This window comes from Pteropus vampyrus, unplaced genomic scaffold, assembly GCF_000151845.1.
Source record: "Pteropus vampyrus isolate Shadow unplaced genomic scaffold, Pvam_2.0 Scaffold50, whole genome shotgun sequence".
Lineage (NCBI taxonomy): Eukaryota > Metazoa > Chordata > Mammalia > Chiroptera > Pteropodidae > Pteropus > Pteropus vampyrus.
Window position 1 is genome coordinate 6,810,204 of NW_011888831.1, and position 18,382 is coordinate 6,828,585.

At 46.6% G+C, this 18,382-nt stretch overlaps 2 protein-coding genes and 1 pseudogene across 4 annotated transcripts in view; 2 read left to right on the forward strand and 1 right to left on the reverse strand.

Annotated features, from left to right (window-relative positions):
• Positions 1-3,085, forward strand: part of SEZ6 (seizure related 6 homolog) — a 43,553-nt gene extending 40,468 nt beyond the window's left edge. Inside the window, exons 12-17 of the mRNA XM_011359935.2 lie at positions 172-363; positions 468-665; positions 932-970; positions 1,224-1,341; positions 1,426-1,528; positions 1,708-3,085. Coding sequence (XP_011358237.2) covers positions 172-363; positions 468-665; positions 932-970; positions 1,224-1,341; positions 1,426-1,528; positions 1,708-1,737 — 680 coding nt within the window. The 3' untranslated portion in view covers positions 1,738-3,085. The remainder of the gene's footprint in view (positions 1-171; positions 364-467; positions 666-931; positions 971-1,223; positions 1,342-1,425; positions 1,529-1,707) is intronic.
• Positions 3,086-5,612: 2,527 nt separating this feature from the next.
• The window catches only part of PHF12 (PHD finger protein 12), a 38,055-nt gene continuing 25,285 nt past the window's right edge, over positions 5,613-18,382 (forward strand). Inside the window, exons 1-2 of one of the 3 annotated variants that reach the window (XM_011359937.2) lie at positions 5,613-6,347; positions 6,990-7,171. In XM_011359937.2, the coding sequence (XP_011358239.1) occupies positions 6,282-6,347; positions 6,990-7,171 (248 nt within the window). In that variant the 5' untranslated portion in view covers positions 5,613-6,281. The remainder of the gene's footprint in view (positions 6,348-6,989; positions 7,172-18,382) is intronic. The other 2 variants (XR_895865.2, XM_011359936.2) reach the window with 2 other exon arrangements.
• Positions 14,300-14,417, reverse strand: LOC111739460 (annotated as a pseudogene).

Consider the following 18,382-nt stretch of genomic DNA (forward strand, 5'->3'; position numbering starts at 1 on the left):
TGGATAGAGGCAGATGAGGGAATACACCAGCAAAATAGTAGGGACAGATAACTAGCGGGTGGAGCCATGGCATGATGATGTTGGCTGGCCTGGAACAAGGCCAGGGTAGATTGGCTTTTGTCAAGTTCTACTTGGGCTACTTCCCCCCACCCCATCATCTCCTATCTGTAGTGACTTCCTGCCATGACCCTGGGGATGTGGAGCACAGCCGACGCCTCATATCTAGCCCCAAGTTTCCCGTGGGGGCCACCGTGCAGTATATCTGTGACCAGGGTTTTGTGCTAACGGGTAGTGCCATCCTTACCTGCCATGACCGCCAAGCCAGCAGCCCCAAGTGGAGCGACCGGGCCCCCAAATGTCTCTGTAAGTGTCAAACAGGTAGGAAGAAACCTCTGGTAGGAGATAAAAGATGCTGTCCCTGGAGACCACAGGCCTGGCACCCTCACTGGGCTCTCCCTCATTTGCAGTGGAACAGTTCAAGCCATGCCATGGCCTCGGCGCCCCCGAGAATGGTGCCTGCAGTCCTGAGAAGCGGCTACACCCAGCGGGGGCTACTATCCACTTCTCATGTGCCCCTGGCTATGTGCTGAAGGGCCAAGCCAGCATCAAGTGTGTGCCCGGACACCCTTCACATTGGAGTGACCCCCCACCCATCTGTAGGGCTGGTGAGTGCTGTCACCCCAAAACCTCTGCATGGCCCATAGGGCTGCTCTGGCAAAGATGTCAAATGTTGAGAAAGAGAATCTGCCCATGCCACCTTCGTATTACCTCTGGTCTCCCCTTAATCTCCCCAATCTCTGCCAGATTTTTCTGACCTGGTGATAACAAGACAAATGCTAGGGTGGGTTCTCCTTGGACAAATCCTTCCCACGATCAGTGGTTTGGCCTGTTGAGCTCACCCACTACCCTTGGCCCTCCTCTCTTGTTCCAGCCTCTCTGGATGGGTTCTACAGCAGCCGCAGCCTGGATGGTGAGTCCCCACCCTTAAGAGCCAGGGAGGTAGTCTCCCTCCCCTGGTTCTCACAGCAACCAGGCCATGGGTTCTCCCAAGGAAGGAGGGCAGAGAAAGAGAGTAGTCTGGGACAGGCAGGGCAAAAAGCTCCTTTTCTGCCTTCATCCAGCTGGAGGGAGCTGGTGGCTGGATGCCCCCGGGCAGAGGTGAGGGGAATGTGGGCTCCAGGTGACAGGGACCTCTGCCCCAATCTCACCCTCTGTGTTTTCAGTTGCCAAGGCGCCTGCTGTGTCCAGCGCCCTAGATGCTGCCCACATAGCAGCTGCCATCTTTCTGCCACTGGTGGCGATGGCACTCTTGGTGGGAGGTGTGTACCTCTACTTCTCCAGGTAAGTCTGGCTTCCCTTCTTGCCCTCCATACCTGACTCACTCCTGCCTAGCACTGTGGACTCACAGGCTTCTCTGTCTCACAGGTTCCAGGGGAAAAGCACCCTGCAGCTTCCCCGAACGCGACCCCGCCCCTATGACCGAATTACCGTGGAGTCGGCATTTGACAATCCAACTTATGAGACTGGAGTAAGTACCTTTGCCAGTCTTGACACCCTATCCAGCATCCAGTTCTATGCTCCCTTGGGCAGGTACCCTGAGGGTCCTGCCAAGCCCTCTCATTCTTTCTCTTTTCCTTAGGAAGGTGGATTATGGGCTGGCAAACATTATACAAGTTTCCAACTCCCAGCAGTCTCTTTCCTTTGCAGGAGATGAGAGAATATGAAGTATCCATCTAGGTGGGGGCAGACTGGAGAAGCCAGCTCAGCCCTGCATCACAGCCCAGCAGCAGAGTTCCCAGCTTCCTGCTGTCCCTCCACCTCCTGTACATACCACCTGGGAAGAGATGCCACCAATCCCTCAAGAAGTTGTGCCCTTCCCCACTTGCAATCCCCACCAGGGCCTATGTTCTTGGTATCACTGCCCACTTAGGGTCCTTCCTTGGGTCCAGGTCAGGGGGCATCTGCCTCTCAGCAGAACACAGCTCTAGCATATGTATCAAGAACCAGCATTCTCCTGACCTTCCTTCATGCCCTGCACCTCCAGCCTGGAATTCACAGGCAGAGCAGGAGCACCTGCTTCCACTTGACCAACTCACAAGGCCATCACCAGTGGCCAAAACTGCTCTCAACAGTGACCTCTGGGTAGTACTGGCATGCCAACGTCAGCCCCTAGAGGAGGTCTCTAGTCCTTCTCTAAGGCCCCGGGAATGGACAGTTCTGCCTCCTGTCCCTTCCTAGTGGAGGCAATAATTCTAAGGGATCCTAAGGGGTTTAGGGACCCTACCCAAGCTCAGGTTGGGCTGCCCTAGGCACTCATGCTCCGCACCAAAGCAGGAAACCCCACTGCTCCCCTGGCAGCCCTACATCCTGAAGAGAATGAGACCTTCCTCTGATGCCAGTCTGGCTGTTACAAACATCCTTTTTCCCACTAGTCCCTCCTCTAACCCCAAACACTTGCCAGACTTTCCTCCTGGCCACTGTGTTTTGAGATAAGAGGAGTGGACAGGCATATTCTGGAGAGAAGCAGAGGTCCAAGGGTCCAGGAATTTGGCATGGAACAGGGGGCCAGAGAGCCCCAGGGAGAGGCCCAGGAGCTGGCTGCAGGCCACTCTGTACATGTAATGTATTATATGGAGTCTGGTTTCCAGCCAGAGAAGAATCTTCTATTTCGGTTGTTTCCTTATTAAAATGGTGTTTTTGAAAAAACCAAGCAATGGCCAAGTGGATGCTGCTTTCTTGGAGGGAAGGGAAGTGGGAGATAAATGGGATGCGGACTTCAGGACTTGAAGGCATGCTTGACCCACAAACTAATACTCCCTATATTTTATCAAAAACCAGGTATGTGCAGGTGCTACAGGGATCACTGTTCCAACAAGGTCAGTGCAACAGATGGCAGTGAAATGAGAGGTCCCAATGGCTGGTGTCACAGGGGTGTAGAAGCCCAGGAACCCAACTGATCAACCACCCCAATGCCTCATTTCCTCCTCTTTGCTAGGTCCAGAACCACAAGCTGACAAACTCCTAAACCCCTTCTCGATGTATTGCTGACAAGTCCCAGGAAACCTGACGCACCTCTCCTTCTCCTTCTTTCCCAGCTAGCTCAGAAAATTGGAATAGGAATCTAAGACAACTCCTAAACATGAGACTCTAGTCTATCTTGGCCTCAGAGAACATACAGACTCAGTATCAGGGACAATGCAGCATAGAGGCTTGGCTCCTATTTTAGCAAAAGCCCTATTCATGGACTCTAGAAAGAGGTGGCTGGACAGAATATCCGTAAGTTTGCCAAGTGTGGTCCCTCCCAGACCCTTTGCGCCTTCTCGATGGCCCCCAGTACCTCCTAAGATGAAACTGCTTGCCCTTGGTCCCCAGCATGCACATCCATGCTCAGCGGTGCATTATGCATGGCTGCTCTCCAGAATAAGAGCAAGAGGCAGAAAACGGAGTTATAGGAACTTAGAAGCTAAAAGACAAAATCCCTGAAGGAAATAATAGCAACCAGCAGCTTCTGCTTTTACAGTCTTCCAATAGGGAGGTCTTAACCACTCATGGCTGTCCACCTCCTGGCTCTAACACAAGCCACCTTGAGGGGTGGAGAGGCTCCAGTCCATGCAGAGTGCAATGCCTAGATTAGCCACAAGAGGTCACTTGTAAAGGCATCTGTATCCCACCTGCTCTCTCCCCTCAATCCCTGAATAGCTAGGCTGGAGCTCTCCAAGGTGGCACCAACTCCTGGCGCCGCGGGGCTGACCTCACTCTCCAAGTTCAAAGAAGAAGGTGTGTAGAGTGATTAGTTCCCCTGGCACTTGTCAACAGAGCCAAGTATTATTCTCTTCATTAGCCCATAGCCTATTCCTATTCTCAACTGCAATTGATGGTGTTGATTAAAGTAAAGCCTTGCTCACTAGGCTTGTACCAATGTCTTACTATCTGCCCCATAATGCCTTTGGGGCAGTAAAAAGGAGGCCAGAAAAAGAGGGCTCATGAGGTTCCAACTTCTGAGGGCGTGTGGCATGAAACACAGGAAAGATGAGGTCTGGCCACTTCCATATATCTAGCTCAGCCCTCCACATCTCTGGCCCATAGCCATTAAGATTTCTTGTTTCCTGAGGCTGGTAGAGAGCAGACAGCGGCCAGTTAACATGACATTTCCCCCACTCCAACCAAACCAATAAGGCCCACCACCTTATCATTCTTCCCAGGCACCAATGAGATCATCAGAAACCTAAGGCCACACACTGACATCCTTCATACTATCCCAAAAGAAGGAGTAGCAGCAGCAACTCCTCACAGGCAGCTTAGACAGTGTTCTGGCCTGGGAATCAAGAAATCGGATTCATTCCTAGGTCTGCCATAAATTGAACTAAGCAAATCACTGCTCTTCTCTGTGAATCTGGAAATGAGAGGTGGACCCCTCAGGTGGTCTTTGAGCCCTTTTCAGTTTTACACTTCTGAGAATACTAAGTATACCTTAACATCCAAAGTGAGCAAGAAAGAGCTACTCGGTAACAACGCCAAATAAATGCCTAGTGTCAGGAACAGAGATGTCATTCCCTTCTCCACTGCTTCATCTACAGTCTGGCAGAGATAACTGGCCATCTCTAATGGCGATAACAAGGGGAGGGGCGGGCGCCGCGGAGGTAGTAAAGCCTCGCCCAGAATTCAAGATGAGGCTTTCAGACTACAAGTCCCAGCATACAGTACTGCAGCTCTCAAAAATATCCTAGGCAGGCAAGTCACTCTTCCCCTAGTCCATCCTACCGTACAGTGCATCGCACGCATACGAAACTACGACTCCCCAAATCCACCAGATCATCGCGATTCTTGCTCCCAGGGTGCAATGCGCTCCGGGTCGCCCTTTACCCCCGCCCCCTTGAGCGTTGCAAACTGGGAATTGAAGTCCACTGTAGGCAGGTAACTGGGCGTTGTCAACATCACAAACTCTTCGCTTTCGGCTTCCTCTTGAAGAACAGTTCTCAGGGACAGAGATCAAGAGGGTAATAACAGGCTGGCGAAACTCTGCAGGGCGTCATCACTACGCAAGGCAGAGGTGTTGAAGCTAAAATTAACTGTTGGGAACGGGAGGGAAGTGGGAACAGCACCCATCCAACCCAACATCAAAAGCACCGTTCTCCGTCGCGATGGCTTTTCTTTTCTCTTTACCAATATGGCGCCTGGTCCAGCCACACCTGACGCTGGAACCAAACAGTCCATCCAGTACAACACACCTAAGAGTACTGCTGTCAACGACAGCCTACCAGCTGCAGCCAACACCACACCTTGCTCCTTCCTGTTCTTGCCTGAGGACTCCAAGGACATGGTAGCCTATATCCCATTACTAAAATGGCGAAAGAAGAAGCATTCTTGTTAGGGCCTGCCAAGTGACAATACGCCTGCGCGAGAGCCGGCTGTGTTGTGGGGCGAGGGAGGAACATCCTCAACACGCCTGCGCGGGAACAGAGTATTCTCGGTCTATACACAAACACCAATGGATGAAGAGTCCCTATGTTCCTGCGGCTGCGCTGTGACCTTTAGTAGCTCTCCCAGGCGGCTGCGCGAAGCCTCAGGTCCCGCCCTTTTACCTCAGTACGCTGGCGCAGGGCAGAAAGGCGGGGGCTTCGGTTCTTCAGACGAATGCCAGCGCGGCTGCGCGCTGGGGGGTACCCCCTCACTGCGGCTGCGCGGGAGCCCGGCCGCCGGCTGTCACTGCGGTTGCGCGCGGCGAGCGGCGATCCCCGGGCGCCTGCGCGGGTGGCTTTGCGGGCGCTCGCGGTAAGTTTGCGCCAAGTGCGCGGCAGCCGGGACGCAGACGGCGGCGGCGGCGAGAGGCGGAGCCTGGGGACCACCCCCCATCACCCTCCCCGCAGTCACCTCACGTACCACAACCTCACCTAACCTCTCACCCCCCCTCCGATCCCCCCAACCCCGGGATGGCAGCGCCCGCCAGCCTTCCCAGCCGGACCAGCAGTCGCCAGCGCCGGCTTTAGCTTGTGGGACTAGGCCCCGCCGAGGCCTGACCCCCGGAGCCAGGACCCACCGTGCAGTCAGCCGCCGGGCCGGGGCTGAGGGGCCGCTCCCCCCTCACGGCCCGTGGGGAGGACGCTGCCGTCCCGGGGACTGGGGGCCGGGGGGTGGGGGGGAGCCAGGGCGAGGAAGTCGAGACCCGTGTTGAGAAAAAAGAAGGGGGGCCGGGGTCAGGAGCGCCCCCTCCCCCCGCTTCCCCCCTCCCCCCGGGGTTGGGGGGGCCGGAGCAGAAAGCGCCCAGCCCGGGAGGTGGATGAATGTGGGAGAAAATGGAGACCAAGACGATCGTGTACGACTTGGACACGTCCGGGGGGCTGATGGAGGTAAGAGTAGCCCTCCTCATCCCCTTCCCCCAGCGTCGGGAGGGAACCTCCGCCCCACAAAGCCGGTCCTGAGCTCGCAGCGCGCAAGAAGGCCAGGGGAGGGGGGTTCTTTCTCACCAGACTCTCCCTCCCATCTTTGCAATTCGGGGAGCTGAGCTCAGCCTCCGAGGACATTTGCAGCAGTTTCACCTACTCGCCGCCCTCGATTTGCTCTCCCGAGGCGCCAACCCACTCCATCTCGTTGCACCGGCGGGCCTCCCCACCCCCTTCTTGTCGGCCCTCTTTGTGCTTCCCCCAGCACGTCCGGGTACCGGGCTTCAGGCCTCTCCCGAGCCTGGCTTTGGAGTCCCCCACTGTCCATACAAGGAAGTGGCGAGCAGGGAACCGCGCACCCTCTCCCCATCCCCCTACCCTGATCCTCCCCATTTGGAAGAAGCTGTTCTCGTTGTTGTGCTGCAGGAACACGGTTAGGGTGGGCTCCCCCCTGGTTCCGGGGACTGAGAGGTTCTGAGAGCAGCCTGGATGGGAGGAAGAAGGACAAAAGGGGGGAGAAGGGTGGGTGACGGAGAAGCTGCGCCGGGGGGGCGACGGACAACCCGGGACCTCCGAGTGTGCACACACGCCGTTTGTATGTGTGTGCAGCAAATCCAAGCTCTACTGGCTCCCCCCAAGACGGACGAAGCAGAAAAGCGGAGTCGGAAGCCTGAGAAGGAGCCCCGGAGAAGCGGCAGGGCCACCAACCACGACAGCTGCGATAGCTGCAAAGAAGGTGGTGATCTCCTGTGCTGTGACCACTGCCCGGCCGCCTTCCATCTCCAGTGCTGGTAAGGTCAAGGGACCTCTTTGGAGCCTCTTGGCGGACCCTTCTCGGCACATTCCTTCACCTGGCCTACCCCTGCCTGCCAAAATAACGGGCGCTTGCAGCCGCTAGCTGACTTTTCTGCAGCCGCTGGGGTGAGCGCCTCCCCGCCCCCAGCTGTCTGCCGGGATCTGGCCGTTTGTGGGGGGGAGGAGCAGCGATGGGTCCGGACCCCGGGATGGGGGTTGGGAGGAGTGAGGAGAGTCCCAACTGGGACTGGAAGTCGCTGGGGAGCCGGGACAGAGCCGGCAGGGCAAGGCCGGCGGTGGCGGGGGAGGAAGGGGAGGAGCTCCGGGCCCTATGCCGCTCGCCTGCCCGCGCGCCCGTCGCCCTCGGGCTCCTGCCGGGCTGGGCTCTCCTCGGGGTGGGTTCGCGGAGCCTTCGGCGGCCGGAGCTGCCTTGGTTCAGACTCCGGAAACCCAGCGCCCAGGCACTTGCGGCTGTAGAAGAAATCATGGAGGGTGTCTTTCGAGTCCGCCTCTTCTCTACCTCTCTGTTTACAATATGGCGACCTGCCTTTAAATTATATTTTTATTCTCAGCGCCATTTTGGCTGCATATATGATTCGCAAACGTCTCCCGGTGAACGGTGGGAGTAGCCCCAGAGACCTTTTTGCAGAAGCTTCTCGGGGTTCGGGGCTGGGATCTCGCCGCTTTGGTCTTTTTCTCTGCCGCCGCTTGCCCCCTGTTGCCTCTCGGAGCTGCCTCCCTCTCCCCGCCCCGCGTTGCCGCCTCTTAGGAAATCGGGCCGGGTTAGACAATTAAAATTGCCCTTGGGCACCTATTTCACTTCTCTGCTTCGGATCGGAGAGCCCTTCGCTGCAAAATTCTTTGCTGCCGTGGAAAGATTGTTTGCGGTGGCTCCGCAAGAGCATTTTTAAGGAGTAGAGAAATGGAAAGCTGTGCGCTTTTTTCCCCCCTTACTGAAGGCGAGGGGAGGGGAGAGACCGTCAAGAGAGGGAGGGACCTGGGTTGATCGCCCGCTGCTTGATCCTCTTCTGCAGCTCAGCCCAGAACAATCCGTCCAGGAAGAGTTTAAACTCCAGCTTCTGCCTGGAGAAATCACCTCTGCCATCCGCAAAAGCCCCACATCTGCGCAAGGAACCCAGAATGGGTCTTGTTCTGTTGTTCAGCAACAGTTGACTGAGGCAGGCGAGAGGAGACCGGCTAGAGAGAGCGGGAAGGAGAGGGGCTGTTGGTTTGTTCCCACCCATTTTCTCATGTTACTTTTTTTAGCCTCTTTAAAAAAAAAAAAAAAAAAAAGGTTTTCCTTAAGCGCTCTACACAGTTCCATTCAAATGCCGTCTCTCAATTTGTGGAATAGTGCCTACTGTGCATTTGTACTAATTACAGGTTTTGGAACACTTATTAGACAGATGACTGATACTGGGCAAATTGAGACTGTGGTCAGAAGTTATGTAGGGAGCTCCCATTACCATTCGCAAGATACTTTTTCCCAGAAGGGCACCCCATCTTGGCTTGTAATGTTGCTAGGACAAAAATGATTATCCTGAAGGAAGCTTTAGTACTGGCTTTAAAATTTTTATTATGAAGTGACTAATACCAGCAGGAAGGGTCTGTGGGTTTTAGCTTTTGCTTCCTGTAAGGTGTAATTAACCTGGAAAAAAAAATGTGCCTGGTTAAGTTTGCTGTGCAGTTCTTGAGCACAGAAGCAAGTTGTTCCTGGATATGTTGTGTTGCTTACTAGTTGTTCTCAGTTGCTTAATTTTTTTTCTTGTGCCTGCTCGATGCGTATGCTAGGACTGAATTGTAGGTTGCTTGATTTAAAGGGGTTTATGTTTTATCCCAGGATGAAGTTGTGTTAACCAAAAATGGTGATTCCCATATTGAGTGAGAATTTTATAAATTCTTTATTGTCTTTAGTCTCATTTGTTTAATAAAGCTGAAATTGTTTATTAGAAACTTCAGGCATGGAAAAGGTATGCTGTTTTGACATTGGGCTTTGAAACTCTAAAATCTAACCTCTCTGACTTTTAATTAGGTGAGTCTAAGTCTTGTCAAGTTGTAACAATTCACAGTTTCCACTTTAGCTGGGAAGAATGAGGGAGAGAGTTGTTGTGGGAAGAGTGAGGGAGAGAGTTGTTGTTTTGTTTTAAGCTGTTGCTGAGATTCAGGCTTGCCCAGACTGCATTTCATTGAATACTTTTTTTTTTTTTTAAGACTATGAATGGGAACTGGTAATCAGAGATTGAGAATCCTAGTAAATGAGGCAGAGCTTGTTTAACATCTCCAGTTCCCCCTTTGAACCTACCAGTCCTGAATGTACCATTGACTTATCTGAGGTATTATATAAATCACAAAACATTCTAGATATTGTTGCAAAGGCAGGAAGCCTTCTTTCAGGTGTGGCTTATCCCTCTTTCCTGCCTTCTACTCTACACTCTTTCCAGCACAAGTGAAGTATTTCATTAACCATCTCAGCCAGAATTGTTGGGTCAAGCAGTTAACAGACTCAGAAAATTTTGATTCCTGACTGTGCTCACATTCTGTCCCATTAGTGTTTATGCCATGTGGGAGTGAGGTTAGAAGGTGTGGCTGTTTTCTCTTCCCTTTTTAACTGGCTAAAACTAGATTACTTAGATTAGGACAGTATGGTAATTTTCATCACATACTGAATGTACAAGAGTGAAGATGGAGTTTTGCGAACCCTATAGGTCATAACTTCAGTGCTGCTGTTGGTCACCATTCAAAGCTTTGTGAGACAAATCCTTTTCCAATTTCAAGTGTGTCTTGCCAGCTTGCCTCACAGTGAACAGGATCTAGAAAAATGTTCCAGAAGCGATTCTAGGCAAACTTTACCTCTTGGGTTTAGTGACATAGCCATAACCACAGGGGATTTTTCTAAGATAAACTACTGGAAGAAATGACTGGTCAAATAAGCTGTTTTAATTGTCTTGTCTTTTCTCAGGGGCCAGTGCTCTCTGTATGAGGAACAGTCAGTCCTCTCTTCCCAATTAAACTGGGAGCCCTGTTTCTAGGTTTTCTGTAATGGTCTTCTGGGTGAGGAATTGAATTGTCCCATGACCTCACTAAAGAATTAAACTTGAGCTAATGATGTCTTCGTATTTGTTTAAGTGATAGTGTAATCATTTTATCCAAGTTTAATTGGTTTATCAATTATTCACAGTGGTAGCAGGAGTTACTAAACCTGCCCCTGGAGAATTGGAAAGAGATCTGTTTTTAAGTGTTCCCTGGTGAACCTGACCTTTATCATAAGTGTCATGCCATAAGTTGAGCTTTCTGAAAATACAAGTCTCCATGAACAGGTCCCTGAAAAATCGATTTAAAAAAAATAAATTAGAATAACTGGTGGAGCTCTAGTTGCTGCTGACCCATCTTTCTGTTTGAGGTGGATAGAATTGTTCTCACCAATAAAGTGAATACCATAAGGAATCTAATGAAGCTGACTGGAAACAGGATGGTTTCCTCTGATTGCTTTCTCATGGCATTTTGCTCCAGACTGAGGGACCAAAACGGTCTGATTGAGAACTGCATCTACCTCAGCAGACCTCAGCATGGTTGCTTCCTGTCAGACAGATTTCTGTAGCATTTGCCTCCGCATGTTATATTTGGAATTGTTGGCCGGCTTTCCTCTCTCTGGTCTTGGCAGCAAGATCCAAAATGAGGTTTTCGAAGAATGAGAGTAAAAAGGTCTCTGTGCACAAGCAAAACTAAGCTCAGCTTGGAATTTTGCATATTTAATTTTCAGTGAGTCATAATAAGAAAGGTTTCACACATAGAGTAGAAAACTGCCTTGCTGGAAATCTTTGCTCTGTGAACTTTTTAAGAGGTGGTTTTTCTGATTTTGTTGTGTTTAGCTCCTCATTAGAACAGTGTCAAGCAAGTGATGAATTAAAATATACTTGTGTTAACATTATCTTATGAATCTGTTGCTCCTGACATTTTAAGTGCTTGGAAGCCTGGTACTGAAGAACTAGAGGCAACAGCATCACCCTTCTCCCTCAATAGTAAAATCATTGAACAATAAACCTAATTTGGTTTATGTGTATTTATTTACTTTTGCTTCACTATGTTGCATTGGAAGCTAGGTGCGTAGTATTGTTAAGTGGTTCACTCACACAGGGAGAGTCTGATACCTTTAACTCAAATTTCATATGCATGCTTCGTAAACCCAAGGCTCGGGCTAATTCTTGTGACATGAGTGCTTTTGTCCAAAGATGATGAAGGATAATCACTGTTTAAAAATATAAGAATGATTTTTGGTATGAGTTTTCTCAAAAATGTTTGTGACCCAGATGGCTTTGGTTGAGAAAAGAAGCATCAGAAGTATTAAAAGTGGAAAAAAAGATAATACTGCTCAAAGATAACAGTTTTTATGCAACTTAAGGCAAGTACTTAGTGGTACCTTTATGCGAAATTTTTCATTTGGGGCCTGTCCCAAAATTAATTACTATACTCAAAGGTGGGATGCAGTTGTAATCTCATCAATCTGCTATTCCTAAAGGCTCTCAAAGTACTTTACAGAGGGGATCCACTAATATGTTAGCACCATTTTTGGCCTTTGTAAATGATGTGTATTTTTTACATGTGTAAATGTGTAAAAGATATGTTTAGGTAAGGCCTTCATTTTTAATATGAAGATGGATTTGTGTTGGTTTTCAATTCTTAATCATGTGTCTTCACGAGAATTTTTTTAAAGGTCAAATCATAAAGACAATTTACTTTGAACTGAAAAAGGATTCAAGTAGTCACTACTATGTCAAATGAAACACTGGTTTTTGATAAGCTCTTAATGAAAGTACAGGTGATATGCAGAAGGACTGAGTTTTCAAGGTTCCTCCTGTAGGATTTATCAGTACTTATTTTTTTGTGGCTGAATATTATTTCAGGTATGGATATACCACGTTTTAGTTATCTATCAGTTGATGGATATTTGGGTTGTTCCTGCTTTTTGCTCTTGTGAATAACGATGCTATAAACATTTGTGTGCAAGTTTTTGTGTGAATGTTTTTGTTTCTCTTAAGTGTATACATACCCAGAAATAGAATTGCTATGTAACTCTTAACTTTAACCTTTGAAGAATTGCCAGACTGTTTTCCAAAGTGGTTGCACCATTCTATAGCAGTGTATGCAGGTTTTATTTGCTCTACATCTTTTCCAGTGCTTGTTATTATCTGTCTTGATTAAAGCCATCTCATTGAAGTATGAAGTACTATCTCATTAAGGCTTAGATTTGCATTTCCCTGATGGCTAATGATATTAAACATCTCTTCATGTGTTTGTTGGCCATTTGTACATTTCTTTGGAGAAATGTCTATTCATATCCTTTGTCTAATTTTAATTGGGTTATTTGGTTTTTTATTTAATTTTAAGAGTTCTTTATATATTCTACATACAAGTCCTTTGTTAGATATATGATTTGCAAATATGTTCTCCCAATCTGTGGGTGGTTTTTCACTTACCTTGTCTTTTTATTTTTCAATTTTTGAGTCTTAACTAGAAAAAGATGGTTGATTTAAACACATTTAATGTCTGTGCCTATATTGTCTATATAATGACAGTCAGTAAAGGGTTTCTTTTGTGAACTCCAGTCAGGATGGTGCATTTCAATAGAGAACCTTAAAATGTGGTTTAGTATTTTGCTGTTTCAACTTTTCTGAGTGACCCTTCTCAGCAAAGAAATCCAAGGCTGGAAGTTACTCTAGAGCAAGGGTCCCCAACCCCCGGGCTGTGGACTGTTATCATTCGGTGGCCTGTTAGGAACCAGGCCGCACAGAAGGAGGTGAGTGGCTGGCAAGCAAGCGAAGCTTCATATGTGTTTGCAGCCACTTTCCAGTACTAGCATCACTGCCTCAGCTCCCCTTCAGATCATCAGGCATTAGATTCTCATAGGAACACTGGTCCACAGTTCCAAAAAGTTTGGAGACTACTGCCCTAGACGAAGCATAAAAAAAAAAATCCACCACCTGCCTTAAGTCAGGATGTCCACCCACCACCTACCAGCCACAATAGAAAATTTCTGTAGGCACTTCTTATACTTGGAGGCCCTAGTTTAAAGAGGAAGGTTTTATTTCCTCAATTTGATTGGTAACAGCTTGGGGTGGAAATAATTCCAAATAGATGATCTGTCTTTCGAACCTGGTTAACAAGAACAAAAAGTTATTTGTACACTACAACGAACTTACCTGTTTATATATGTCTTCCTAAGCCTAAGTAGCAGTAAATATGGAGAGAATACAGAGAATATTTGCCTGCAGGTTTTATATAGCTTGTAAAACGAAACAGTCTGTTTTGATGCTCCCAAGAGGAATTTTGCTACCTAGTGTCCTGTCCTGCTTCTTAACAGAAATGGGTACATTTTTTCTTCTACAAGTGACATGGTAATAGAAAATACATGAAGGTGAATGTTTTCTTTTTGTTATAGGGAAGAGTGTTGAAATCCATCTGAACTTTCTTGTCTTACCCTTAGCACATATACAGCAATTCCTTGGGTATGTAGTTAAGCAGGCTATCCTGGTAGAAGGTTCTGGTTGGGGTTATGATGACACTTACTATGATAATGCAGCATAAGCTCCTGGAAGTACATTTTTATTTTAAGGTGCCAGAGTTTTAAGTCACCAGAGCAAGGGGAAAAGGTTGTTTTCTACATCCACTGTGCTTTTCCTTTGACTTAGAGTCCCCAGGGAGCACAACATAGCCAGCTGCATTGCCATTCAATGAATGACACATAAGAGGACCTATGCCTAATGCTAGCCTCCCAAGAGGCAGGACAGGAGTACAGCTGTTCCCCTGCCAGTTTCCTGAAAGAGGAGGACATTGTATTCAGTGCAAGTCCTAGACCAAATTTCAGAAAGGCACTTTGGTATTGCGGATTTGTCACCATGCCCAGGACGCATGCACAGGTCACTAGCTGACTGCGTTTCCCATGACTCTAGAGCAGTTAAGAAGAATAAGAAGGTGACTTCTTTTTCTGCCTGCCATTTACAGATATTAAAAACTTCATCCTTTAAACCTAAAGTTATTTTATTTTTAGGTGAGGCAACCCTTGGTTGACCTCACAGATTGCAAGGACCTTGTCAGCTTACAATTCCTTATTTTTTATTTTTTTTTTACGCCTACAGCACCTGGTCTTCCTAGGTGGTCTCCCATCCAAGTACTAACCAGGCCTAACCCTGCTGAACTTCCAGATCAGATGGGATTAGGCTTGTTCAGGGTGGCATGGCCATAGACAAGCCTAAGGTTATTTCTAAATGTAGATCTCAACAAATAGAATGAAGATGACGTTTTAGCAGATGATGTTTTAGCACATTTGTGTGGAAAGCAAAAGATACAGAGGGGTACAATAGACACTGATAAAATGAGAAGTCATTGATTTGACCCATCAGCAGAAAGGAACTTGACTACTACATAGAGTTGTTATAGTAGTCAATTCACAATAAGCAATTCTAAGTACACCTTACAGATCGATAAAATTTTGTAATGGAAAACTTGACTCAAAGAGCTCTTTTCTCTTTTGTTGTTGTGTACTAAAGGCTCACTAAACTACAGACAATCTCTGACTTACAATGGTCAACTTATAATTTTTTGATTTTATGGTAGTGCAAAAGTGATATACGTTCAGTAGAAACCAGTTAGGCTAAGCTATGATATTTGGTAGGTTACATGTATTAAATGCATTTTTGACATACAGTGTCTTCAATTTACGAAGGGCTGACCCATTTCCTCTGCTCACCACTGCATAATACCTAGTGATATTACAAATGAGAGATGTGCAAACATAAATACTGTTTGGGAAACAGAAATTATGTCTGGGTTCTTCCAAGTGCAGTGTACCTTTGTTAACACAGTGAACATTCCTTCTTCCCTAATTACATTTGCTTTCCTGTATGTTAATAGCTTTGGTATTTAATCTTTGTCCTTTTCTGTTTTCTGATAAATTGTACAGCATAACTCTCATAAAATGTTTCCTTGTCTTGAAAGGACAAAAGACAGAGAGAGTAACTGAAGAGCAGGGAAAACTCCATGCCTGAACCTAGCATCAGCCTTTCCCACTGATTTGGGCTCTGCATGAGGCTCTTTTTGAAATAAGCTCAAGTGAGCAAGAGAGGACTCTCCACAGGGTTTGAATTTTACCATAATCCAAAACATCACATCACCTCCAGGCCAGGCAGGAATTGGGGAACCTCTCAGAATTACTAGCAAGCTCAAGCTCCAGGGTGGAACTTTGTTTGTGGTAGCACAGGCACATTTACAGGCTTTTATCCAGCTGTGATATTCAGAGGGATGTGGAGTATTATTTTTCTCCTGTATGCATTTGTGCAGAGAACAGAGCAGAGAAGCTAATATAATGCACAGAACTTCAAGTGAGTTTAGGTAAGTCTCTGCATTACAAACCTGGGCAATGTAGAGCTACTCTTATCTTGCTTCTCACCCCACCCCCAGCCCCCATCCTGGGCTCCTGGGATGAACTGGGAGCGTTTTAATTCTCATATTCACTGAACCATCAGATAAAGTTCTACTGAGTTTTGGAAACATTAGAGGGAAGTTCTACAGTGAACTTTTTCCATTGACAGCCATCAATTATTGGTCAAAATACATTATGAAAATTTTATACCATTAATCTCATTAAATGTGTGTAAACCTGTAGCAGTTGTATACCTAGGTTGGTTAAATTCAGCTTTCTTTGATCTCACTTGCCATTTTTCATAAGAGCATCTTAAAGGTAGAGAAAATTCTGTAACTAATTTTGGTGTTTTGATAAATGTTTTATCATTCCTGTTTTACTTTATCCTCTGTAGTCCTTATGGTTTTTCCTACCATAGATGATAGCCATTCTAACTTAATTTTAATGCTTAATTCCATATCAGACATCTTTGACTGCAGGCTGTAGTTTGTACGTGTCAAAGTAAGCTGCATAGTAAGAAAAGTGTTGGCAATTTTTTTAAGTTATGGGAAAGAGCTCATGTCCAAGGCTTGGATGCTTGCTGCAAATCTTACCATTTTTGCACACACATTCAGGTCTTTAAGGGTGATTGATCATTCTTTGGTTAGGGACCATCTGAGAGAAAAGTGGGCCAAAGGGAAAAATCATGGTGCTCTGTCTCTGAGAAGTAATGTTTAACTCCTAAATAGGTCAGTGGAGGTATAACTAGAAGGCTTCAGCAACCCAAGTCAGCACTTAGCTGTGGCATCAAACCACGACAGCACAGTTTGACAACATGCCCAGGAGATTACTTCAGTCATGTAGGGCAGGGAGGTTTATGAGTAAAATTGGGGGAGGGGAGAGGGTAAGGGAAAAAGAAGGAGGGAATAAACCCTATGCTGTTTTGGTCCAAATAATAGCATTATTCTCCCTCCTTTTCTTTAACTAGAAGACCCTGTCAGAGAGAGGAGGGTAAATGAAGCAGAAATCCTCCTTAGGGAAAAGGAGCTGGGTCTTAAGTAGAAACCTGCTCTCCATATTTAGTTGGATATCAAATGAAGACATTATTAATGTTTTTTAGTTTTCCCAGCCTTTATAGAATTTTAGACCCAGTATCTATACGATATAAATTGGTCCAGATTCCCTGAACTGTGTCTGCAAGAATAGTTTGGCCCAGCTATATTGCCTTGTTCTTGATAGTCCACTAAAATTTGGCTGCTGAACAGTAATCAGTTTTCCATACCCCTGAGAACTTTTCTGGAATATATTTACAATTTTTGGTTTCTCTTTCCAGTGGAATATTTCCTAAGAGTGTTAGAAAGTGGCTGTTGAGGCCAGAATGTTAACTCTTATCCAAAACAGGTGGGCTCCTATATCTATCATGAGGTTAATGAAAGAAACCCATTTAAAAAATGTTTATAGGTTATTTTCCATTCCAGAGAAGCCAGGATTGCAAGAATAGTCAAATCTGTAGTAGATCAGGCCCTCTGGTACCCGGCTCAGCTTGTAGAGAAGTTTGCAGAGTCAAACACCTGGTATAACTGTTGGTGCTCTACCCTCCCTCCTCCTTTTCCTGCACTAACTAGTAACCCTCTTCTCCAGGTGTCCTTCACTGGGAGGATGTCACAGGCCAGCTTTATATAGAAGGCGATAAAATTTGGGGACGCAGCTAGTTTGGAAGGATTGTATGCCCGTGGAAGTGACGCAACTAGCTAAGTTTCTCAATGGGACATTTGTAATTGCCTGGCACTTCATTGGTCTCCTTGTTAACTGCTACTGATGCTTTGCATGAAAAAAAACAGCAGTCCTTGTATTTTTTTTATGTACTTTGTGGCATTAGCCGTATTCTAGTCAATAACTGGGATGAAGGAGAATAGGGAATTAAGATTCGGGGACCCCATGAAATTTATCTATACTTTGATCTCTTCAATATTCTTCAATATGACCATCTTCCCTGCCTTCGAAAGGTAAGCCATACTTGAAGATAAAAGGTGATGGCCTCACAGTGTCCAAAGGAAGCTTACTATTTCTGTTGACATTTAAATTTTATTGAATTTTGTGCTCTCGAAACATAGACCATTAAATTTGGATATGTTAATATAGTTTTTAATTTAAATTTTAAAAAGTAATTTTAAGTTAAATTTTACCCAGGACTTCTTAGCTTTTCCAGGAGTAGCTGGTTTCAGTTTATAAAAGGCTTGTTTTCTATGCTCATAGATCCCTTTATAGATCAAGATGGCTGCTGGGAGGCTGAGACCTGATTGTGGTCCTGTCAGCAATCACCTTTACTCCTATTTTGGCTAGTACCAACACATTTCCTGAGCTAGCCAAGGGCAGCAGGACCAGTCTGAGGGAATAGATCTGTTCTGAGTATGTATTGTCTTTTGCAAAAAATCTTACATAGTGCTATTAAATATAATTGCAGGATTTTTATCTGGTAGTGGACCTCAGATGGATGGATGAGACCCATGAACTGTGAAATTAAAAATCAAAACTGCTCAGTGCTATTGTTTGCTTGCTGAACACCCCACCACCACGAAAAGAAGGGAAGGGATATACAGATGGTGGTGGGGAGCCACTGAGATATTTCTTAGTCTGATATTTTATTTCAACTAAAATGGCCATATATAGCTAGAAAACTTCTGATTGTTAGAGAATGATGGGTTCTGACAGGAACCAGTTCATGCGACTGACCTCTTTTAGAAGAGAACCCGAGTAGAAGACTGTTGGTATACTGTGTACAGATATGCTATTTGCACAGTGTTCCTGTTAA